The 23291-nt window shown below is 40.8% G+C and overlaps 1 protein-coding gene across 9 annotated transcripts in view; it reads right to left on the reverse strand.

Annotated features, from left to right (window-relative positions):
* PEX5L (peroxisomal biogenesis factor 5 like) overlaps window positions 1–23291 on the reverse strand; it is a 174098-nt gene that overhangs the window by 128229 nt on the left and 22578 nt on the right. For 3 of the 9 annotated variants that reach the window (XM_039355456.1, XM_039355455.1, XM_039355454.1), the window contains exon 1: window positions 14409–15785. The exons of the other annotated variants lie outside the window; for them this stretch is intronic. In XM_039355456.1, coding sequence (XP_039211390.1) covers window positions 14409–14429 — 21 coding nt within the window. In that variant the 5' untranslated portion in view covers window positions 14430–15785. Of the gene's footprint in view, window positions 1–14408; window positions 15786–23291 lie in introns of those variants that run through there. 9 annotated transcript variants of the gene reach the window in all.

The raw sequence follows: 23291 nt of genomic DNA on the forward strand, positions 1-23291 counted from the left end.
TCATTACCTATTGTTTTAATTACAATGCTGCATATGCAAGCTTAATTTGTTGAACAGAGAAAACCATATCACAGGGCAGATTTCATTCAGAGCTGCAGCAATAATGTTTTTATTCATAAAAAAGAGCTTCTCTGCTACTTTCTAGTTTAGAGAAATTAATGAACTTTTTGCTTTTAAAGGGCAGTTTGAATTCTTTCTGTGGATTTAATTACTGAAGTGGCAGCTGGGAAAACTAAGATTAATTATATGGAAGTTAATAAGTCAATAAAATTGCAATGTAATTATAGTTCAGTTTGATTAACTAGAGGTGGAGATTTTAAAGTCATTCTTCAATATCACAAAATGATGTGCAGAATAACATGATAACATAAAATAACTTGTCCTTAGAAGCACTCTTTGCTGAATAAAAGTATGTATAGTACTTATATGTTTCTTTCATGTGTACAGAATAACCAAGAAATACTAGAGGATGTACATTGCAAGAACAGAAGATTTCTATAAAACTGCACTTGATAGGTTGCATTGCATGTTATTTTTGTGATTAACAACCAAACATCTATAAGATACATCCCAAAGTGTTCAGGAAGCAAAATCTTTGTTTCAATTAAACAGACAATAATACCTTAACCCAAGAAAGAAATCACACACTGTATAAAAACACAAGCCTAAACCCTCACTTACTACCACTGGTACAGTTACTTAGTCAGCAAGCAAACAACCAAGCTCAAAGAACACTAACACATATTATACATATTCTCTTCTATTATAGTTGTATCTTTGTTGTAAAACACTTTTTGGGAGTCAAATCTAAAGCACTAAGGCAGCCTTAGAGTATATCTTATATATCGTATAATCTTTTGTATGGTATGAAGTTGTCGTTGGTAATAGGAAAAAAAAATCCCCCTTCAATTAAAAGATGCTTAAGAAAAGTCAAGAATTTAAAGTCTATTATTTTCAGGCCCCTGAGGCTTAGACAAACCTGAATGTATTTGCATTTACTTTCTTTTTCTACTGTAATTAATATCAGATTATAGTCCTACGGTGACTACTCTAGCTCTGCTTTGCCTGACTGCATTTTAATTATTTCCCATTTTTTCTTTGCATCTCCTTGCTTTAGAAATGCTTCTGGTAAGGATGATCAAATATAAGCTGACAGGCAAAATGCAGATGTGCCTTTTTGTACCATTGGCTGGAATCTCCCATTCCAACAGGGAGTAATCAACAGGTCATCTTGGGAAAGATTTGTTGCCTGTCAGAAAGATTCACTGCCTGGAAGTGTTTCAGCATTCAGTAGTACAGAATCTAAGAATCCGTTTATATCACAGCTTTATCAACCTGGCACCTTACAGTTTTGTTCGGGCTGCAACTTCCAAACTTTCTAAGCACTATGACAATTTTGGAAATTGTAAAGGTAAAGGTTTTCTCTGTCCAGTCATGTCTGACTCTAGGGGGTGGTGCTCATCTCCATTTCCTAGCCAAGAGAGCCAGTATTGTCCAGTATTGACCACTTCTGTGGTCATATGGCTGTCATGACTATATGCTGAGCCACACAAAATGCTGCTACCTTCCTACTGAAGTGGTACCTATTTATGTACTTGCGTTTGCATGCTTTCGAGCTGCTAGATTGGCAGGAACTGGGGCAAGAATAGGAGCTCATCCCATCCCACGGCGCTCAGGTCTCGAACGGCCAACCTTCTGGTTGACAAGCCCAGCAACTTAACCACTGGGAGATATTTGGAGGGTACCATTGTGGAAGGCTAAAATATGAAGTATGTGCAATGTAAATAAGCGGGACAAGTTTTAAAGTGGTGAAGGAACATGAGCACACAACTCTAAGGAATGAAGCAAAATTGTCATGTACCATAGTGGCATCTTATTCAGATGGTCTCTCCAGCTCTTCCACTACTTCCACCAAAGAATAAAAGTTACTCTTTCTTTGCAATTGGATGAATTTGCTGAAGCACAAATATCCATCCAAATTTTACCCTATGAATCCAGACCTTCCTTCCTTCCTTCCTTCCTTCCTTCCTTCCTTCCTTCCTTCCTTCCTTCCTTCCTTCCTTCCTTCCTTCCTTCCTTCCTTTCTTTCCCTGGCTCCCTCCCTTCCCTGGTTAAGGTCTTGTTTTTTTGCTTTTTTGTTTTTTTAAAAAAGCAGGTAAGTTCAGCACCCCAATCTCAAATCTTTCCATAAGCATCATGCCATTTGGCCACATGTCATTTTGATATCAGATAATCACTTTCTCCTGTATTTATCTCATTTTCATTTGAAATATATTTAACCCCATTGAAGAAGCAAAGGTTGGATTTTGCTCTAATCCAAAAGGAACCGAACCAACCATTCATCCTTTTGCATGGCCCATTTTCAACAGTTAGCTTGAAGAAGTACATGTGGCCGATGACTTCCCAAGGTATGGACAAAGGTGCATGTTTTGTTTCCTCTCATATTTGCTTAAAGATACTAATTTATTTCTTCCTGCTTGAAGGACTTTGCTGATTTTGATTTAGAAAGCACGGATACAACCGAAATTCCTGCCCATTGTTTTAGTTGACTCAGCTGTGACTTGGCTGCTTTAATTAAGAGGCCAGTAAACAGACTTCGTTGTGTTTTATGCCTAAATTGTAACTTTTATTACATGACCATCATAAATGAAAAAAATGACCCATTTTTTTTAACCACCTTTCCAAAGGAAGGAAGGAAGGAAGGAAGGAAGGAAGGAAGGAAGGAAGGAAGGAAGGAAGGAAGGAAGGAAATCCTTGACTTGCAACGGTTCACTTAGTGGCCATTCAAAGTTACATAAAAAGTGACTTATGACCATTTTCTACACTCAGGAACGATGCAGCATCCTCATGGTCAAGTGATTTACATTTGGATGCTTGACAATTCACATTTATGACGGTTGCAGCATCCTGGGATCATGTGATCCCCTTCTGCAACCTTCTGACAAGCAAAGTCAATTGGGAAACCAGATTTATTTAATAACTGTGTAACTAATTTAACAACTGCAGGGATTCACTTAACAATGGTGGCAAGAAAAATCGTAAAATGGGAAAAAACTCACTTAGCAAATTTCTCACTTTGCGACATAAATCTTGGGCTCAATTATGGTCGTAAGTTGAAGACTGCCTGTACACACACAAATCAGACTAATCGGAGTCAAATACCAGCAATGTACCATCTTTCACTGTATTTCTTGTATGTATTTAAGCTGAAGTGAATCCACCCCAAGTTTTCATAACTTCTTTCAATTTGTATCTTGTACGAGAGTGCATAATCTTTAATATTTCTTTTGCCCAAAAGAGATTTAAGTTGATACAGAAGAACCATAGTAAGTTATCAGCTATTTGTGGCTCAATCTGAACTTTATTGAAAGGTTTCTTATTATTATATTAGACTATAAAGACTATATATATTCCTTCAAAGATTTCATTTTCGCCAAACCATAATAATCATCTTGACCGACAGATGTTATTAGAGGAGTTAAAGGAGAAGCATCTTTTATTAAAACTATATTTGTTTTATATCTGAAGCATTGTTTTGAGTACAGACATTTTCAATCTCTTTTATTCTAGAAGAATATTTTGGGTGAAAAAAAGCATGGAAACAAAAGGTTTCTGTTGTTGCTTTACCAAAGATTTAAAGCTTGATCAGGAATTGCCACTGGCAGGCATTGAAATAACAAATTAAGCCATGCAAGAATTTTCATTTTAACTCCTGCAATTCACCCCAAAACAGTGAAAAGTTCTAAAGCCCAGTTTTTCCTTTCTTGATTTAATTCCTTCCAAATTGGTACATATTGTAAAAAAAGGTTTGTTAATGTATTTAGTTATGGTAATGCCCAAATATTTTAAAGATTTATTTGCTGTTGGAAACTCTAAAAGTGTAGAAATTACCTCTGAATTTTGGGGAATGTATGAAGAAACATGAAATGGTGATGGTGATGATGTTATCCATTCAATCGTGTCCGATACTATGGGCCATGTCTCTTCACTGAATGGTCTTCAGTGATTTTTGAAACAGAAAACAAAGATTCTATGAATTGTATATCTTCTGCAGCCAATATTGGGAATGTTAATCTATTTAAATATTGATTAATTTTTATTAGTCATGGATTATTTGAGGGATGTAGTTGTTGAAAAAAAGTTTGAATTGTTGACTTATTCTTTTAGTTTTGATCACAAGTTGACCATCACTTTTTAAAATTTGCGCTAGAACATTTTTTTTCTTAGCTTTTCTTAGCTTATTTGCCAGTACTCTAGAATTATTATTATCATATTTATAGTATTTTTGCTTGGCAACAATAAACTGAGAGGAGATTTTACCTGTCTCCAGATCATCCAACTCTCTCCTTTTATTTAGTATCTGCAAATTCTCTCTGATCCTGAAGTTGAAACTCAAATACTTTAGCCACCTAATGAGAAGGAAGGACTCACTGGAGAAGGGCCTAATGCTGGGAAAGATTGAGGGCAGTAGAAGAATGGGACGACAGAGAATGAGATGGCTGGATGGAGTCACTGAAGCAGTAGGTGTGAACTTAAATGGACTCCAGAAGATGGTAGAGGACAGGAAGACCTGGAGGAACATTGTCCATGGGGTTGCGATGGGTCGGACGCGACTTCACAATTAACAACAACAACAAAATTCTCTCTAACACAGTTCTATTCAAATTTGCTAATAGATTATTAATAAATTATTACTTGCCTTTTGTGCTGATACCTTTAAAATCATGGCCATCTCTCCTCTTAATACTGCCTTCATAGCATCCCAACCTATTCTTACCGATGTTTTATACATATGATTCTCTTGAAAAGTTTCTCAAATTTGAATGAGTCTTTGCTTTGTTACAATATGGTATGGTAGTATAGGATTGAAATGCCAATTATAAGCAAATGGAAGGTCTTCTTATTTGAGGATAATAATCACTGAATTGTGATCTGGTTTGAGCATTAGTGTAATTTTCACTTGTTGCAGAAAATCTGAAAAAGATTTAGATATCCATACAGCCCCGGACCAATACCAGTATGTAGACCATTGGGAACTGGGCCACACAAGTGCAAGGCAAGCATGTGAATCTTTCTTTGTGCATGCATGAGATAAGGTTGCACATGCAAAACCATCCCATTCCCTCCTGCCACCACTGGCGCTACCGGTCCATGGAGCCAAAAAGGTTGGGAACCGCTGCCATACAGTATATAATCTATCCCAGAATGTGATTTATATATACCTGAATAAAATATCTGTGTTTTTGTTGTCCATGTATTTACAGTACGAGTTTAAGACTATGCATTAAGTTTTGAAATCTCTTGTGCATTTCTGTCTGAGGATTTAATGCGTCAAGAGTGAAGTCCCCCTCCTATTTATAAAATTATATGGATTACTCTTTGTTCCATTTATAATGTTTTGTGGGTAACTGATTTGACCCTGTTTAGGATTATAAATAGTTGCTAGAGTTAATTAGTATCAAATCCCCTTCTATAAATATCTATCTATCTTACAGAATCTTTTGAACCTTAAAATTTATGCCAGCTTGGAAAAAGAATAATCACTCTCCTTGATTTATTATATCCTCATGCAAAAGGATAGTCATCAAAATACCTATCAATCAGCCTATTTGTTGTATATGTTCCTCGTAACATAATCATGTCAGGTTTAAACGATTTAGCATAATTAACAATCTTTTTATCCTTACAATCTCCCAGACCTTTAACACTTAAAGAAATAACTTCACATTGTTCTCACTATCTACAAATTTAGAATGTCTCTATTTTCTTTGTACCACTCTGATTATCTTGCAATCCAAAAGTTATTAAAAGCTTAAGACTCAACAAAATCTATCAAAAAGTTGTCTGATACTATGGAAAGAGATAGTCCTTGAGGAATGACCATAATGGAGTCTGCCTATCATGGTTGTAAGTCATGACGGTCATAAAACAGGTCACCTATGTAACTGACTCACTTTTACGACCTTTTTTGTGGCAATTTTTAAGGAATACCAGAGTCGTTAAGCAAACCAAGATTTCACTATGGGCTCATTTTGCCAGAAAACAGAAGTAAATGCTGATTTCCAGCAAAGTCATCGTGTGACTGCAGGACACTGCAAATGGCTGTAAATGCAAATCAGTTGCCAGGTGCCAGACATGTGGTCATGTGACTGCAGGCTCTTGGAACTATGGGATAGGGTCATAAGAAACCCCAGGAAAGTCCACTGTAACTCTGAACAGTGACTAAGCAACCAGTCACAAGTCAAGGACTACCTATGTAACATTAATATCGCCTAGATCAGTGGTGGCGAACCTATGGCACGTGTGCCAGAGGCGGCACTCAGAGCCCTCTCTGTGGGCACGCATGCTTGCCCCGAAGATGGTGAGGGACTGGCCCCTGCCACCCTGGACCCTCCCATCCAGTCTGCCATGACCACCACAGCCATGCCCACCCGGCACTTGGTGATAAATAAGTGGGTTTTGGGTTGCAGTTTGGGCACTGGGTCTCTAAAATGTTCACCATCACTGGCCTAGATCCAGGGAACCCAATGAATTATCTCATCCTGCTAGGACAAGCCTGCCAGGGCCGACTCTGGAAAAAAGAACTGACTATTGGGATCCAGAAGAAGACCCTTCTTTGCCATAGCATCTGCCCTTTGGAACATCCTACCTCCAGGATAACACCTGCCTCCCTCCTTCTATCGTTCCATAACAGCCTGAAGACCAGGCTCTGCCAGTTGTTCAGGGGACCCAAAGGGAGAGCACCACACTGAAGATGGCTGCTAGACTGATAGCAGACCCCACATCCCCTCTGGCTCCCTGTGTCACAGGTTCCAACTAATGAAGCACTTCAAAGAACTTTCAGGCATGTTTCCTAAAGTCTTTATTACAGAGCTACAAATTGCCAGTCACTATCATGGACGTGTTGATGCCAGAATCTGACTTCCTCTCGCTGGCATCAACTTTTCTTGCTAAACCCCTCCCTTATCTTGCAGTCACAAGTCACATTATCCAATTAGTGTGAAGGTCAAAAATTTACTTCCTCTTTCTTTCCTGGGCTTTCCCCCCCCCCCACTCTAAGCTATGTATTAACCCAGTAAATACCAGACAGTTTTGCATATTGTCAAAACAAGAATATACAGTATTTGCAGCATTGACATCCGGCCCCCCTTACAAGAAGGACAGATCCTGTAAAGTAAACAAAAGCATACGTTAAGGGTTATCTTTTGGTTTGCTGGGGTGTTTCACATGAAATCTTTTGATCAATCTGTCAGCGTTCACTTCACTAGATTTCACCCAGGTGGCTTCAGACAACGGGTATCCTTTCCATTGTACTAAGTACTGTAATTTCCCTCTAAAGATTCTGCAGTCAAGAATACATTTCACTTCATAGTGGGTCTGCCCTGCCACTATGAGGGGCCCAGGTGCCTTCTTTGGAGAAGTCTTAAAGTGGAGCCCTGATAAGGCTTCAACAAACTACAATGGAAAACTGGGTGAATTTTCCCTAACAGTTTAGGGAGTTTTAGTTGTACTGTGACCGGGTTGATGACCTTTACTATGGGGAAAGGCCCCAAGAATTTTGGTCCCAATTTCTTGCTGGGCAATTTGAGGCGTAGATATTTAGTTGACAGATAGACCTTTTCCCCAACTTGGAATGTTCTTTGGGGAGCCCTCTTTTTATCAGTCTGCTTTTTATAGGTTTCAAAAGTCTTTTTTAAAGCAGTTTTTGTGTTTTTCCAAACTTCTTCCCACCCTCTCACCCATTGATCAAGTGTCTGTGAAGCGGAGGGCAACTGAGGATATTCAGGTATTGGGTTAAATTCTTTCCCTGTGGCCACTTTGAAAGGCGTGTAGCCGGTGCTGCTGTGCACAGAATTATTGTACGCCACCTCCGCAAAAGGGAGGAGATCAGTCCAGTTCGTCTGTTGGTAAGAAACGTAGCACCTAAGATATTGCTCCACCATTTTGTTAGCGGCTTCGGCGGCCCCATTGGTGGCCGGATGAAAAGCAGATGATAACCCTTGAGATGATCCAATCAATGTAAGGAAATTTCTCCAAAACTTCGCTGTGAATTGCACCCCCCTGTCTGAGATTATTCGCTTAGGGGCACCATGCAGCCGGTAGATATGTTTCAGGAACAATTTGGCCAGTCGTTGGGCAGATGGGAGTCCTTTGCAGGCAATGAAATGAGCCTGTTTCGAGAACAGGTCTATTACAGTCCAGATGACAGTATTTCCCCTACTTTCAGGTAGGTCCACTATAAAGTCCATAGCTATTTCTTCCCAGGGTTGAGAAGGGTCTGCCACGGGTTGCAGTAACCCAGGAGTTTTCCCCGGGATTCTTTTCATTGTGGCACATACAGTACAACTTTTTACATAGTTTTCCACATCCTTTTTCAGCCCCGGCCACCAGAATTGCCAGCGGGTGAGGTGTAGGGTTTTCAAATATCCAAAGTGTCCAGCCTGCTTTACATCGTGGCTGTGTTTGAGAGCATTAAGACGGAGCGTTTCTGGCAAATATAACTTCCCCCCCTTTGTAAGCCAAGCCATCCCTGCATGTTAGGGACACTTGATTATCTTTGAACCATTGGTCAGTGAGGAGCTCTCATTTTATTTTCTTCACTCCAGGGTCATCAGGATTGGGGACTCTGTGAGGTGTAAGTTGAGCAACAGTTTTTGGATCGGGAATAATTGCCTTGTTAACCTGCTCTTGTTCGCTTTTGTACTGGGGTAACCGGGATAGCGCATCAGCTAGAAAGTTCTTTCCTCCTGGTATGTACTTTAGAGTGAAGTTGAAGCAGTTAAAGTACTGTGCCCACCGTACTTGCTTTGGTGACAATTTGCGGGGAGTTTTCAGTGCCTCTAGGTTTTTGTGATCTGTCCATACCTCAAATGGCACCTTGCTCCCTTCTAGATAGTGTCGCCAGTTCAATAGTGCCCACCTAATTACGAAGGCCTCTTTCTCCCAGATTGCCCATCTTCGCTCACTCTCAGTGAATTTCTTAGAGGTGTAGGCACAGGATTGCAGGATCCCATTTTTGTTCTTTTGAAATAACACTGCTCCAACTGCCACATCGCTGGCATCGGCTTGAATCACAAAGGGTTCCCCTGGGCAGGGGTGCTTTAGAACTGGTTCAGCGGCAAATAATCTCTTTAAATTCTCAAAAGCTGTTTGACAGCTCATTGTCTATGCTAGTGGTTGGCCTGGTCATGGCTTCCCTCATCCTTTGCCTGTTTTGAGTAGTTCTGTAAGAGGTAGGGCAATCTCGGCAAAAGAAGGGATGAATTGACGATAAAAGTTGGCAAAACCCAGAAAGCTCTGGAGCTGTTTGCGAGTCCTTGGGGGCTGCCATTCGATTATAGTTTTCACCTTGGCTGGATCCATTTCAATATCCTCATTGGAAATTTGGTAGCCAAGATAGTCTAATTGGGTTTGGTGAAATTCACATTTTCACAATTTGACATAAAGCTTGGCATTCAATAGTTTCTTTAACACTTCTCTCACTAGCTTTATGTGATCAGTCATATTTGTGCTATATATCAGGATATCATCAAGATACACCAAAACCCCTTTGTACAAGTGATCATGTAGAACCTCATTTATCCCTTCTTTTGCCGAGATTGCCCTACCTCTTACAGAACTATTCAAAACAGGCAGATTCTGGCATGATGTCACAGGTTCCGACTAATGAAGCACTTCAAAGAACTTTCAGGCATGTTTCCTAAAATCTTTATTACAGAGCTACAAATTGCCGGTCACCATCATGGACGTGTTGATGCCAGAATCTGACTTCCTCTCGCTGGCATCAACTTTTCTTGCTAAACCCCTCCCTTATCTTGCAGTCACAAGTCACATTATCCAATTAGTGTGAAGGTCAAAAATTTGCTTCCTCTTTCTTTCCCGGGCTTTCCCCCCCCCACTCTAAGCTATGTATTAACCCAGTAAATACCAGACAGTTTTGCATATTGTCAAAGCAAGAATATACAGTATTTGCAGCATTGACACCCTGCTTCCCCACCTGCCCATCTTTTATTCTCATATCGCTGTACCACGGTTTTCTTTTCCATTGCTTATTCTATTGCTCCGTTACTTTACTATGGTTCATACTTCTTTTCATTTCTCCGTTTTTGTCATTGTAAGCTGTCTAGAGCAGGCCTATGGCGAGATAGGCAGCAAATAAATTTAATAAACAAAAAGTAAATAAATAATCATTCCCCTGCATTAAACCTTCCTCCCTCTTTCCCTCCCTCCTTAGCAAATCATTCCCCACCTTATGCCATACCTCCCTTCTCACTGATCCCACACAGACCAATGGCAAAAAAAAAAAAAATCACAAAGGATCTTTAAAAGATCCTTTTCACAGTCCAAGCAGTAGCGGGATTCAGCCGATTCGCACCAGCTGGGCAGAACCTGTAGCTAATTTTTTGTTTCCCATGCCCACAATGGACTTCTGGAAGCGGCATCCACATAGAGAACTGGTTGTTCACATATTTGAATCCCATCACTGAGTCCAAGGCAAGGGTATCCAACCTTTTGGCTTGCCGGAACTGCACTGAGTGAAGGAGAATTGTCTTGGGCTGCATATAAAATATATAATGTAGTTAATGTATGTAAAAGTTAAAATCTTGTGGGGCTACATTACTAGCTGTCCAGGGATGTGTAAGTGACCTGCTGATACTTCTTCTTCTCACTAGCCAATAATTTTCCAATTTTAATTGCAATGGTTCCTTAGCCATAGTTTTATGGCTTTTGTTCACTTGCTTTAACATTTATGATTTTTATTTGACTTCCCACTGCATTGCCTTGGGCTTTTGACGTTGATTCAAATTATTTTTCTTTCATAAGGCACAATCCAGCCAAAACTCCATTATATTCTCAACACAACCCAAGGAAATTAGTTTTAAGCATTCACTGAAGCTCATAGAAGCTAGGTTAGTTCATGGGCTGCATCATGAGGTTATTGTTTTATAATTGCTGCATGTGTCACTCTTTTTGGGATTCATTACAGCAAAATGGAAAATGAGACTAAGAAGCTCCATGAAATAAACACGTCTTCTAGCAGCATCCCCAGGTGAATGCAATTGTTTGTTTTCCAGTTCAAGGGCAGCTGGCTCCCTTCTTCAGTATCCAGACAAATAATTCTGCCCCACATGTATTTCCAGGGAAGAGTTATTTTTGTTCTGAAAAGCCCAAGAGGGACCCTTTGGTGTAATCCCAAGCTTTCAATTGCACCTGCTTTCATATAGTAATACTGAGATTTCAAATGACACATTTCCTACATTCAGTGTGCTTCAGACACATCCATTCTCCCAGTAAGGATTGCACCAAAGTGAAGGCATTATTTTGCCTTATCTGCACAAAGTGGCAACTGAAGAAGTCCCACCCACAGTAGGTCAGCCCTAACGTCTTCCTACCAGGGAAACATTCTCCTCTACCACTTGATAAGGAGGGAGCTATCCCCCCCAAAAATAAAAATGAAAAATGAAACATTCTGTCTTTATCGTCTGCTTTTCCTTCTTTTTCTGTTGTCCTCCTCTTCCCTGCTTACAGCAGGTTATTCAAGACAGGTGAGGTTGATCAGAAAGCTACCCTCTTCCTTCATTTCCTTCATTTCAGCCCCCCCCCTTTCTTCTCAGATTCTGTGCTTTCCTTGCTTCGGGCTATTTTTTTATGTATATTTATGGTAAAATAAGGACAACATTCTAAAAGACAAAATGTTTAAATCTTTGCCATCATTAAAAACTAGAGCAAAATAAAACCATTAGGTCAGACATGTCAAAGACAAGGCCCGAAGGCCGGATGCGGCTCACGAAGATGTTTCATGTGGCCCGCGAAGCCATCCTGGAAACAGTGAGGGAACGGCCCCTACTGCCTTGGCCCTGGCTCAGGCCAGCTAGGAGCCAATGTACAATTTTGTGGTGGCCATCTTGACACTTGACTTAGTGGACAATGCCTTGGCACTTGCCCCGGTTCTACCCCCTTCTGCCAGAGACCCTCAGATCTGTCCCACTCCTGCTCAGGCCCCCACAGGCCCCCTTGACGCGAATGTAGAACTGGCCATGCCCACCCAGTAGGCCACACTCACTCCATCCACGCCCAGTAGGCCAGAGAAGGCTGCATCCACTCTGGCCACACCCCCCTGGCCCCCCAAGGGCAACCGCAATGCTGATGTGGCCCTCAGTGAAACTGAGTTTGACACCCCTGCATTAGGTGAAAATGAATATCAGTCCACACTAAACTATAATTTGCGCTGAAAATTCTTAGTAACAGTTGATTGTCAGCCCCAAGAATGAAAAACGACACCTGGTGTTACTTAAGAGTGGTTTACTCTACTTCACCTGCAGACAGAATCTTGCCAGGTTAAAGCAATTATTTGCATAGCTACAGATATACTCTGGGAATTGCCAGGGAGGAGCCATTCTAACTCTCTTCCTACTAACTGAACTTTCCAAACTACAGTACCTCTTTGCTTTCTGGAAAGCAGCCCCTCCCTCCTGGGAATCCAGACTACATTCTACTACATGCTTCAAGTTTAATAAGGGGAAAGTGGGTGGGAATGTAAAGGGAAACCTCACATTTCTCTAAGGAGGGTATGACAAAATTTGGATCGCTCCACAGAAAAAGAGGAAGTGTAAAGTAGTCCTCAACTTACAACCACTTGTTTAGCGACCATTCAAAGTTACAACAGCATAGATTCACAACCAGTACTAGCACTTATAACTGTTGCAGCATCCCACAGTCAAGTGATCAAAATCCGGGTGCTTGGCCACCAGGATGTATTTATGACGGATGCAGTCTCCCGAGGTCATGTGATCATTATTTGCAAATTTCTCAGCCAGCTTCCAACAAGCAAAGTCAATGAGGGAAGCCAGATTTGCTTAACAACCTCGTGATTCACTTAACAACTGCAGTGATTGACTTAACAATCATGACTAAAAATTGTTAAATCAGATGCAGCTCACTTAAAAACTGCCTTGCTTAGCAATAGAAATTCTGATTCTGATTGTGGTTGTAAGTTGAGGACTACCTGTATAAATGGTTTAATCCAGGCCCCTCAACTCATGTTTGCTACGGCAGGTCCAGAGCAAATGAAATCTTATCATAGCAATAAAAAGAATCACGACATCTTGTTTACTGAGTTGCCCTCTTCAACTGAGGAAATGATCTCAATTTTGAATTAAATCCATAAAGCAAATGGATGCCAGTTTGTACCCTTGCACACATACGCACAGAAAGTTAATGGCAATAAACATTTCCATAACTTTTGAGCTTCCAAAACAGCAATATTCTTTCCTTCTTCTAGTACAACTTTTAAATATGATTAGAATCTAATTTCTTGCAATCCATCCTCTGCTGGTCCCCATAGTTTTATTTTTTTTTCTTCATAGATGTTGCTAAAATTTATCAAACAGAATACCTTGCTGCAGGAGATGCAATAGTTTAAAAAAACAACAACAGGGAAATGATATTTATAAGCAAGTGAAATTGCTAGGTAAGGATGTATGTTACCCAGAGTGAAATTTCCAATAGACTTTATGGATTAAAAATGGTGTCTGGAGGGAAAGGCTCAGTCCCAGATTAAAAAAATAATTTCCTTTTTGGCATGGTTAGGGCGAGGTCTATAGAGCTAAATGACCATAGTTGCATTAGAAAGCAAAGGATCTAGCTAGCAACTGGAGTGGGATTCAGCACCACCCAAATAATGTGTAGAAGACACGCAATCCAGCTGCAGCCTTTCCTTCTGGTTCCTTTTGTGGGGAAAGCAAGCAATTTATTCTGTGGAAGAGACTAACTGCCATTCATTTCTACAACATGGCTTGCCTCTTTCCAGAATTCTAGCTAACTATGACTCAGCATCTTTTCTGCACTGACAAGATTATGTATCATCCTTTAACCCTAAAACTATATTTCAGTGCCACAACCACTAAGTAGAACTTCTTTTCTCGTTTCTGGAATCCAGCATGATTCAGCTAAGCAGTAATGATTCTAAACCTACCCTGCTGTAAAACAGGAACTAGGCCTCAGAAACAGGCTAGCCTAGAGAATTAAAAAAAGGAAGAAATCTGAGCCAGGCAGAACTTTGTTACTGTCAATCCAGACTGAACAATCTTCTTCAAGGAACTGCATCTGTTTCCCCTACAGGCAGGACCTTTCTGCACTGGTCTTTAAACCCCTCTAATCCAGAAGGAAGATTTTGCCCTGTGGATCAGCCTGAACCTCTCCTCTTCAGAAAATAAGATATGACTTTGCCAATCCACATGAAGCAAGGAACTTCAAAAACTGGAGAAACTCTCCTTCAGTCCCTTTTTGCGTCTGGCATCTTTGGGATAAGCCCTTAAGTGCCTCTGAAGAATCCTTCTCTCTCGTTTCTGTTTATTACCTTCCAAAATACTGTCTCTAGTTACCTGCCAACGGAGGCTCATCCTTACCTTGTAATATTTGGGAAGCATGCTAGTTCCTCAGATCACAGGTGGAGTTTGGCAACGTGGTCCTAAAGCGATCGTCCAGAAAAACCGATAAAACCCCATTCTGCTTGCTCCTGCAAGACTCTAGGGCAGTCGATTACTTTGCAGACTCTCTGCTCTGCTGTTCTATGTATATCTCTAAAAGACTGAGTAAGGATGCTACAAATGGCCAAATGTACGAATGCGGTGGAGAATGGGTGGAGAATTGCACTGAAAGCAGGAAGCTTTCACTAGAACCTGATTCCTGTCAGTGCTGCTAATCCAATCTTTATACAGCATCAAAATAAATTCCCATGAAAAATTAAGTGAACTCTAGCCAGCAGCTGTACTCTCTGTGCTTTTCTGACCTCACTGCATTGTTGTTGTTTTTCTTACTACCTTTGGGTTCCTGGGGGCTTTGAGCCAATTCCATATTCCTGGACTCAGAGTAACTGAATTGCAAAATATCTTAATTGCAAAATATCTTAATTTGAACTCTGTTTAGACATCATCTCCTCCAGCATCCAAGACTGCACTCTTTCTGTAATAAACTGAGGCATCCCCAATACTGTAAGCAAAATTGCTTTGAGGTTGGGAAACCTGTCATCCATTTATCTTGTAACTGCAAGTAAGTCATCATATCCTTCTTCAACCGGATACTCTTGGTTGTAAGATGCTCTAAAGGGACTGAAGGAGGGAGAGCCAGATCAAAGGAAGGACTGGGGAGGGTCTTTAGAAGAAGATTTTCCTATCTGGGCAATTTTCGTGGTGATTGCTGAGAAGTCTTGGTGTTGAAGTCTACACATTTGGGAGTTGACCTGATTGGGAAACATCAATTATGCTCCAAGCAACTGCTTAGCAGGGATTCAATTCTCTGGCGAGCAGAACAGCCGTCAGCACAAACATCACTTAGATGATGAAGCTCTCCCTTCTATAATACAATTGTGCCTTTTTCCTGCTGCTGGTCCTTTTTTTTCCAAACAGAACCCGTAGTTTGTAGTAGAGCTGTTGGAAAAGCCAGCTATAAAGTGAAGAAAATCCAGGAGCACTTCTATACCTGAGTTAAGAAAACCGATTTTCCCCCCCATTGATTTGAAAAGGCATCTCAAAATCTGATTCCCTATAGCATTACTTAAGGGCGTTGTTTGATGCATTTTCTGCACTCTTTTGTAAAAACGGTCACTGTTATACACCAGACTTCACCAACCTGGAATCTATCGCATATACTGGAGATCAATTACCAATATTGATAGGAGAGAATGTTTCTAGCTCAGGGTTAAATTTGAGGTCCTTTGTGCTCTCTGAGCTTGGGTGTCCCCAAGGTGCTTTTATTTCAAATGGCACTTGAACTTTCTTGGTTTTGTCCACGAAAATGTTTTGCTTCTCATCCAAGAAGTTTCTTCAGTTCAGAAGGAGGAGGAGGAGGAGGAGGAGGAGGAGGAGAAGAAGAAGAAGAAGAAGAAGAAGAAGAAGAAGAAGAAGAAGAAGAAGAAGAAGAAGAAGAAGAAGAAGAAGAAGAAGAAGAAGAAGAAGAAGAAGAAGAAGAAGAAGAAGAAGAAGAAGAAGAAGAAGAAGAAGAAGAAGAAGAAGAAGAAGAAGAAGAAGAAGAAGAAGAGGAAGAGGAAGAGGAAGAGGAAGAGGAAGAGGAAGAGGAAGAAGAAGCTTCTTTAGCTTATTGGAAGAGAAGCGAAATATTTTCAAGTAAAGACCCAGAAAGACCAGTTGCCTTTTGGAAAAGCACCTTTGGGACAACCATGAGCTGAATGACTGAACTCTCCCCAAACCTCTGAGGCTGATTGTTTCCTTGCAGACATTTCATTACTAAACTGGGTAACATCATCAATGCTAGTGGTGATACGCCTAGCATTGATGATGTTACCTAGTTTGGTAAAGAAATGTCTACAAGGAAACAATCAAGTTCAATGATCAATCAGGACCCCGTAATTACCAATGTGTCCAGCTGGAATGTCATCCAATGTGTTTGGAACCAATCAGTGGGGGAAGCAGGCTGTATGTATATTACTGACATCTGTTTGGGCAGCAGGAGAACAGGGCAAACCGAATTCCATGTTCTGCCTTTCTCCCATGCTGAGTTTGGCAATAAAACTAATAATTTGGCTCCCTGACTCAGCTGCATCACAAGTTTCCTCCTTCAGCTAGGAATCCAATTACAGAAACCTGATTCATATATATGCCATGAACAGGCTGAACAAAAGCTCCTGCTTATTATTAGAAAGAAAGGCTCTCCTCCCTTTTCATCCCTTATTGTAATGACAGGCCATAATTAAAAAAAAATTAGCTACGTTTCCCTAATTCCAATTCATTACCATTTACCTGGCCAGCTATGGTCCATGGGGTTGTAAAGAGTCAGGCACTTAGCGACTGAGCAACTACAAAACTACTGAACTGATTGGGCCACCAATGTAAGATTTCAATTAGTGTATATAAAGCAAGGGGCTAAAAGCAGGGGTAGTCAACCTTGGTTCTTTTATGACTCGTGGACTTCAACTCCCAGAATTCCTGAGCCAGCTGTGCTGGCTCAGGAATTCCGGGACTTGAATCCACGAGTCATAAAAGAGCCAAGGTTGACTACCCCTGGGCTAAAAGGATCATCTTAACCACAGCCTACAGCTTCCCTGGGTAGAATCTTAACTTGAGCTCCAAGTGGCCAGTCTGGAGCAAGGCAAACAAGTTACGACCTTGAGTTTCTGACAGTAATAAAACAGGTTTGTCAAGTGACTGGTCCACTTTTTGTGACATTTTTGTGGTATTCCTTAAGTGAATCACTGCACTCATTAAGTGAATGCCGCAATCATTAGATAAACCAATGGTTTGCTATGGGTGCAATTTTACCAAAAATTAAAAGTAAAACATGGCCACATGATTGAAGGATGCTGCAGATGGCTATAAATGCAACCCAGTGACTGAGCAGCTGAAGGGCAATCAGTGACCATAGGGGGGAGGGGCTGACCATCAGAACTTAGAATCCGGGTCATAAATATCTCCAGGTAGGTCCTTCGGAACTTCAACAGAATGTTGCTATGGTTATAAGTTATAAGGACTAGTCCAACGTTACAACAACTATCTCACAGAAAGTCAGTTTCAAGTTATCCCTTTAAAAAGAGAACAAAATTACAACAATATAAAGGAAGTTCAAAACTGGACAGGGCGACAGGGGTCTATTATATTTCTCCTGTGAGGGCAATAAATCATTTGTACATTAATGCGAGAGAGAGAATGAGAGAGAGAGAGAGAGAGAGAGAGAGAGAGAGAGAGACAGACAGACAGACAGACAGACAGACAGACTGAGACAGAGAATGAGAGAATAAGAGAATGAGAGAAAGAGAGATTTAGAGAGAATGGAGAAACAATGAGAGAGAGAATGAGAGAATAAGAGAGAGAATGAGAGAAAGAATGAGAGAGAGAGAGAGAGAGAGAGAGAGAGAGAGAGAGAGAGAGAGAGAGAGAGAAGAGAGACAGAGAGAACAAGAGAGAGAGAGAGAAAATGAGAGGGGAGGGATGACTTCCAACCACGGAAATGTGACCTTCAGCTCTTTTGCAAAATCAGTGCTGTCAAGTCTTCCTGACAATCATTTGCCTCCTCAGTCACTAACCTCTTGCTAATGACCTTTCTCTCACTCTCTGTCTACAGTTTGAGCACCTCTAACTGCTGCAAGGAATTACAAAGCAAATTTCTCAATGGACATATTAAGCTTAAAATTTGTAATAACCGATGAGGTCCAGTAATAATATAATCAATGTAGATTCCCACCAAGTTGCAGGCTCAGGACACAACAGGTGCCTTAAAGGCATTGGATTTTTGCAGTGACTTAGCTTCCCCAAAAAAGTCACGATGAGAGCAAACAGTGTTTTCTTTTTATATTTTATATTTTCAGGCAGCCATAATTATAGCACTGAAATCTTCCGAGTTATTTTATGGTGAGTTGTGCATATGGCTGGAGTAAAGCAGGAAGAAACATTTGTATTGTGTCTATTGTGCTAAGTTCCCACAAGCATCACTTTTGAATCATACTGGAGGGCCACAAGATGACTCATTGACCAAGTACTGGCAGTCCTCGACTTACCCCAGTTCATTTAGTGACCATTCAAAGTTACAACGGCACTGAAAAAAAGTGACTTATGACAGTCCATGAAGAGTCAGATTCATTTAACATCAAGGTTACTAATTTATCAACGGCAGTGATTCACTTTATAACTGAGGCAAGAAATGTTGTAAAATGGGACAAAATGCCCATAACAAATGTCTCGCTTCACGACAGAAATTTTGGGCTTGATTGTGGTCGTATGTCGAGGACTACCTGTATTCTACATACAAACATCTTGTCAATTTCATAATGTTTAATTTTTTTAAGTAGCTAAGCTCCGATAGATGGACAAATGATGGTGGTAGTAGTAGTAGTACTAGTAGTAGTAGTAGTAGTAGTAGTAGTAGTAGTGATAATGATAATAATAATAATAATAATAATAATAATAATAATAATAATAATACACCCCAGACTTAACAATTGTCGATAAGAAAGACAAAAAAGTCTGGATAGTGGACATGGCAGTGCCAGGAGACAGCAGAATAGATGAGAAAGAACTAGAGAAGATAACAAAATACAAAGACCTACAAATAGAAATAGAAAGACTGTGGCAAAAGCAAGCAAGGGTAGTACCAATAGTGATAGGCTCCTTGGGTGCAATCCCAAAACAACTGGAGCACCACTTGAACACCACTGGCATTGACAAAATTCGTATTAGTCAATTGCAAAAGGTGGCCTTACTAGAAACTGCTTCCATCCTGCAATGATATCTGTAATACCATCAAACATCCACATCTGCCTATCCCAGGTCCTGGGTAAGGACTTGATAGGTAGACAAAATGCCAAATCCAGTCTGAACATCTGGCTGACTGTGCGATGATCCATAATAATAATAATAATTGGGTGCAATTCCAAAACAACTGGAGCACCACTTGAACACCATTGGCATTGACAAATTCGTCATTAGTCAATTGCAAAAGACAGCCTTACTAGGAACTGCTTCCATCCTGTGACAATATCTGTAATACCATCAAACATCCACATCTGCCTATCCCAGGTCCTTGGTAAGAACTCAGTAAGTAGACAAAAATGCCAAATCCAGTCTGAACATCTGGCTGACTGTGCGATGATCAATAATAAAGTTATTATTATAATAAAATAAACCGCACCCACCCCATTGCCAGCAATGGAAAAAAAGTCACAATACAACGTGACAAGTCATGTGACGTTGCAAGTTTGACACCCCTGCTTTATACCATTTCAGACAAATGGCTGTCCAGTCTCTTCTTAAAAACTTCCAATGTTGGAGCATTCACAGCTTCTGGAGGCAGGTTGTTCCACTGGTTAATTGTTCTAACTGTCAGGAAGTTTCTCCTTAGTTCTAGGTTGCTTCTCTCCTTGATTAGTTTCCATCCATTGCTTCTTGTCCTGCCTTCAGGCGCTTTGGAGAATAGCTTGACTCCCTCTTCTTTGGGGTAGCCCCTGAGATACTGGAACACTGCTATCCTGTCACCCCTTGTCCTTCTCTTCACTGAACGAATGGCAAAGAGATGCGGTTGCACTGCCCCACTTGGGACTGGGATACAATCTTAGTTTGTTTGAGAATCCTTTGAATCTAGCATATTCAGTATACAGCTTGCACAAATATCCTTAGCAACGAAAAGACTCCAGTTATTTCAAATGCACTCCTTATGCAGGTAGTCCTTGACTTATGATCACAACTGCGATCAGAATCATTAAGCAAGGCATATCAGCCATGCACAATTTTGTGGCTCTTTTGCCACGGCTGTCAAGCAAATTACTGCAGTTGTTAAGTGAATCTGGTGGGCATAAAATGAATCTGACTCCCTCCATTTATTTTACTTGCCAGAAGGCAGCTGTGAAGGTCACAAATGGTGATCACATGACCCAAGATGCTGCAACCATTGTAAATACATGCTGGTTGCGAACCGCCCAGTTTTTGATCCTATGTCCACGGGAACGCTGCGAAGGTCGTAAGTCATTTTTTTCTGTTTCATTGCAAGTAGAGGACTACTTGAATACATCTGAAAACATCACTCAAAACTTTCTTTTTGGAGTGCAGTTTTTTTATTCTACAACTAAATTAATTGCAAACTAAAAAGCCCTAGCTTTCATTGTGCAGAAAATAATCTTTGTTGTCTTGTTCACTTTAGCTGACCGTTCTGGTTTCAGTGGACATTCCACACTGGGCAATATGCCATTTGATGGAAAGTAGCAATGCATCTTTGCAATCTTCAGTAAGAGGACAATTTTGCATTGCGTCTCAATCCCATTTTGTGACAAGTCCAACTTTCCATCTCTGTTCATTTCTGGATAATACATTCTCAGGGAGACGCTTTTAGATTTTTAACAGAATAGCAGAGTTGGAAGAGACCTTAGAGGTCAACCCTGCTCAAGCAGGAAACGTTATATCATTTCAGACAGTTGTCCAATCTTTTCTTAAAAGCCTCCAGTGTTGGAGCACCCACAACTTCTGCAGGCAAGCCGTTCCACTGATGAATTGTTCTAACTGTCAGGAAATTCCTCCTTAGTTCTAGGTTGCTTCTCTCCTTGATTAGTTTCCATCCATTCAGGTGCTTTGGAAAATAGGTTGAGCCCCTCTTCTTTATGGCAGCCCCTCAAATATTGGAATACTGCTATCATGTCACCCCTAGTCCTTCTCATCATTAAACGTATAAGCTGGGTTGACAAGATCAGAAATGAGGAGGTGATAAGCCACCTGGGAAAACCAAGGGAAATCATCAAAACAATTAAAAAACAAAAATTAGAATATTTCGGACATGTGATGCGACACCCAGAAAAATACGGCATACTCCATTTAATCCTCCAGGGAAAGACTGAAGGCAAACGAGGTCCAGGCAGAAGAAGAACATCATGGCTTCAAAATCTATGGGACTGGTTTGGACAAAACTCAGCAGCACTTTTTTGTGCAGCTGCTGATAAAAACAGGATCGCCAACATGATCGCCAACGTCTGATAACGGATATGGCACAAGAAGAAGAATAATCCAATTCCTGCAACTGGATTGGGTTTCGATGGATAATGATGGATAGTTTGGTGGATTGGGATAAACATTGGGATGCAGTTTTCAATATTCCACAAATGTTGAAAGACTGTTACAGCAAGTGATGGATTCCTCAATTTTTCAAGAAAAATTGTTTCCGACTGTTCTAAACTGAACCTCAAAACAAGCAAACAATATTCTAATTAAACGTTTTGAATTTTCCTGATGCAGTGTTTAATTTCAAATTGAACTACTGTAATTTCAGAACAATTGTCAGCATTTTTGGTGGGTATCTCCAATGATGCTTGCTTTAATTTTTCAAGAACGTGACAGGCTTCTGAGTTGTTGACATATTTGGCAAGTTAAGGACTTTTGCAATCCAGCTAAATACCCTATTATTGAACATTGGCAGGAAAGCCACTGATTTCGATGGCATTTATTCAAAACTGTCAAAACAGAAGGAGCAAATTAAGAACGTTTCCCGTGGCAAGAGTAAAGTTAAAGAATGATGCACACTATATATGAAAACTGTAAAGAAGATGTGATGAATAATCTGCTGTCCATGCCTCTGAATCTATAGATATGAAACAGTTTAGGACAGAAAGATGCTGGATGCTGGAGAAAACTATTCATAACAATAACAGGAAATATGACATGGTGTTAGAGAGATCAAAAGAAATCTTAAGATGGGAAAAAAAATCAATAGAAGTCTGATCGTACCTTTTCCAAATGTTATTAAAGGGCATAAACCAAAGTCTTTTCATAAATATCTGTTAGCTGGAAAAGCTGCTACCAGACTTTCTGATTTTTTAATTATTTTTTTGTTGTTGCTACTGTAGACCAGGGCTTTTCAGCCAGTGGTACGGGTACAACCTGTGGTACATTGGCACCTGGCAGGTGGTACGCGACCATCCCAGAAAAGTGGTAGCGGGGGAGGAAAATGAGCTGAACTAGTGGCAGCACCGCACAAACCTGAGTGAGAGATGGCTGGAGCTGCAGGGCTGTGAGGGCTCAGCGGAAGCGCCAGGATCAGTGCTGCTTTCCAGCTGATCAGCGCTTCTTTGGGGCTGTCAGGGCTCAGTGGAAGCACCAGGATCAGTGCCAGGCTCCAGCTGGAGCTCGGCGCTGATCCTGGTGCTTCTGCTGAGCCCTGAAGAAGCACCAATCAGCTGGAATGTTGCAGCATCTCCAGGGTCTTGTGATTTACATTCAGATGCTTGGCAACTGATTCATATTTATGACGGCCACAGTGTCCCAGGGTCATGTGAAGTGACCAAAACCTGCTGCCACCACCCAGCAGACGGGGGGGGGAGAATAAAAAACAAACAGCCCCCCACCCCACCCCCACTGCCAATCCCCAACAGAAATGCTCACAACAATGAAAACCTCAGACAGGAGGAAGAGCACCGCCGGGTGGGCAGGCAGGTGTCTTGCTCGGCTGTGGCTTGGGGGGCACTTTTTTCAGTGCCATTGTAACTTCAAACAGTCACTAAGCAAACTGTTGTAAATCAGGGACTACCTGTACTTTATTACTTTTTTCCTTTTGGGGGGGGGTCATCAAGTTTTTGACACCTTGCTGGTGGTACTCAGATGTTGCCATATCCTAAAAGTGATACAATGCGTAAAAAGGTTGAAAAGCCCTGCCATAGACTCCAGTAATGTAAATTCTCTTCCTACAAAAGATTCAAAGAGGGAAATCTGCCTTCTTAAAAGCATAATTGTGTTTCAGGCCATGGAAAGATGTAGTAGTTGAAAAGGCATTATTTATTTAATTATAGAACTGATATGGCTGCCTGT

This window comes from Crotalus tigris, unplaced genomic scaffold (genome assembly GCF_016545835.1).
Source record: "Crotalus tigris isolate CLP2741 ecotype Arizona unplaced genomic scaffold, ASM1654583v1 scf7180000018690.2240587, whole genome shotgun sequence".
NCBI lineage: Eukaryota > Metazoa > Chordata > Lepidosauria > Squamata > Viperidae > Crotalus > Crotalus tigris.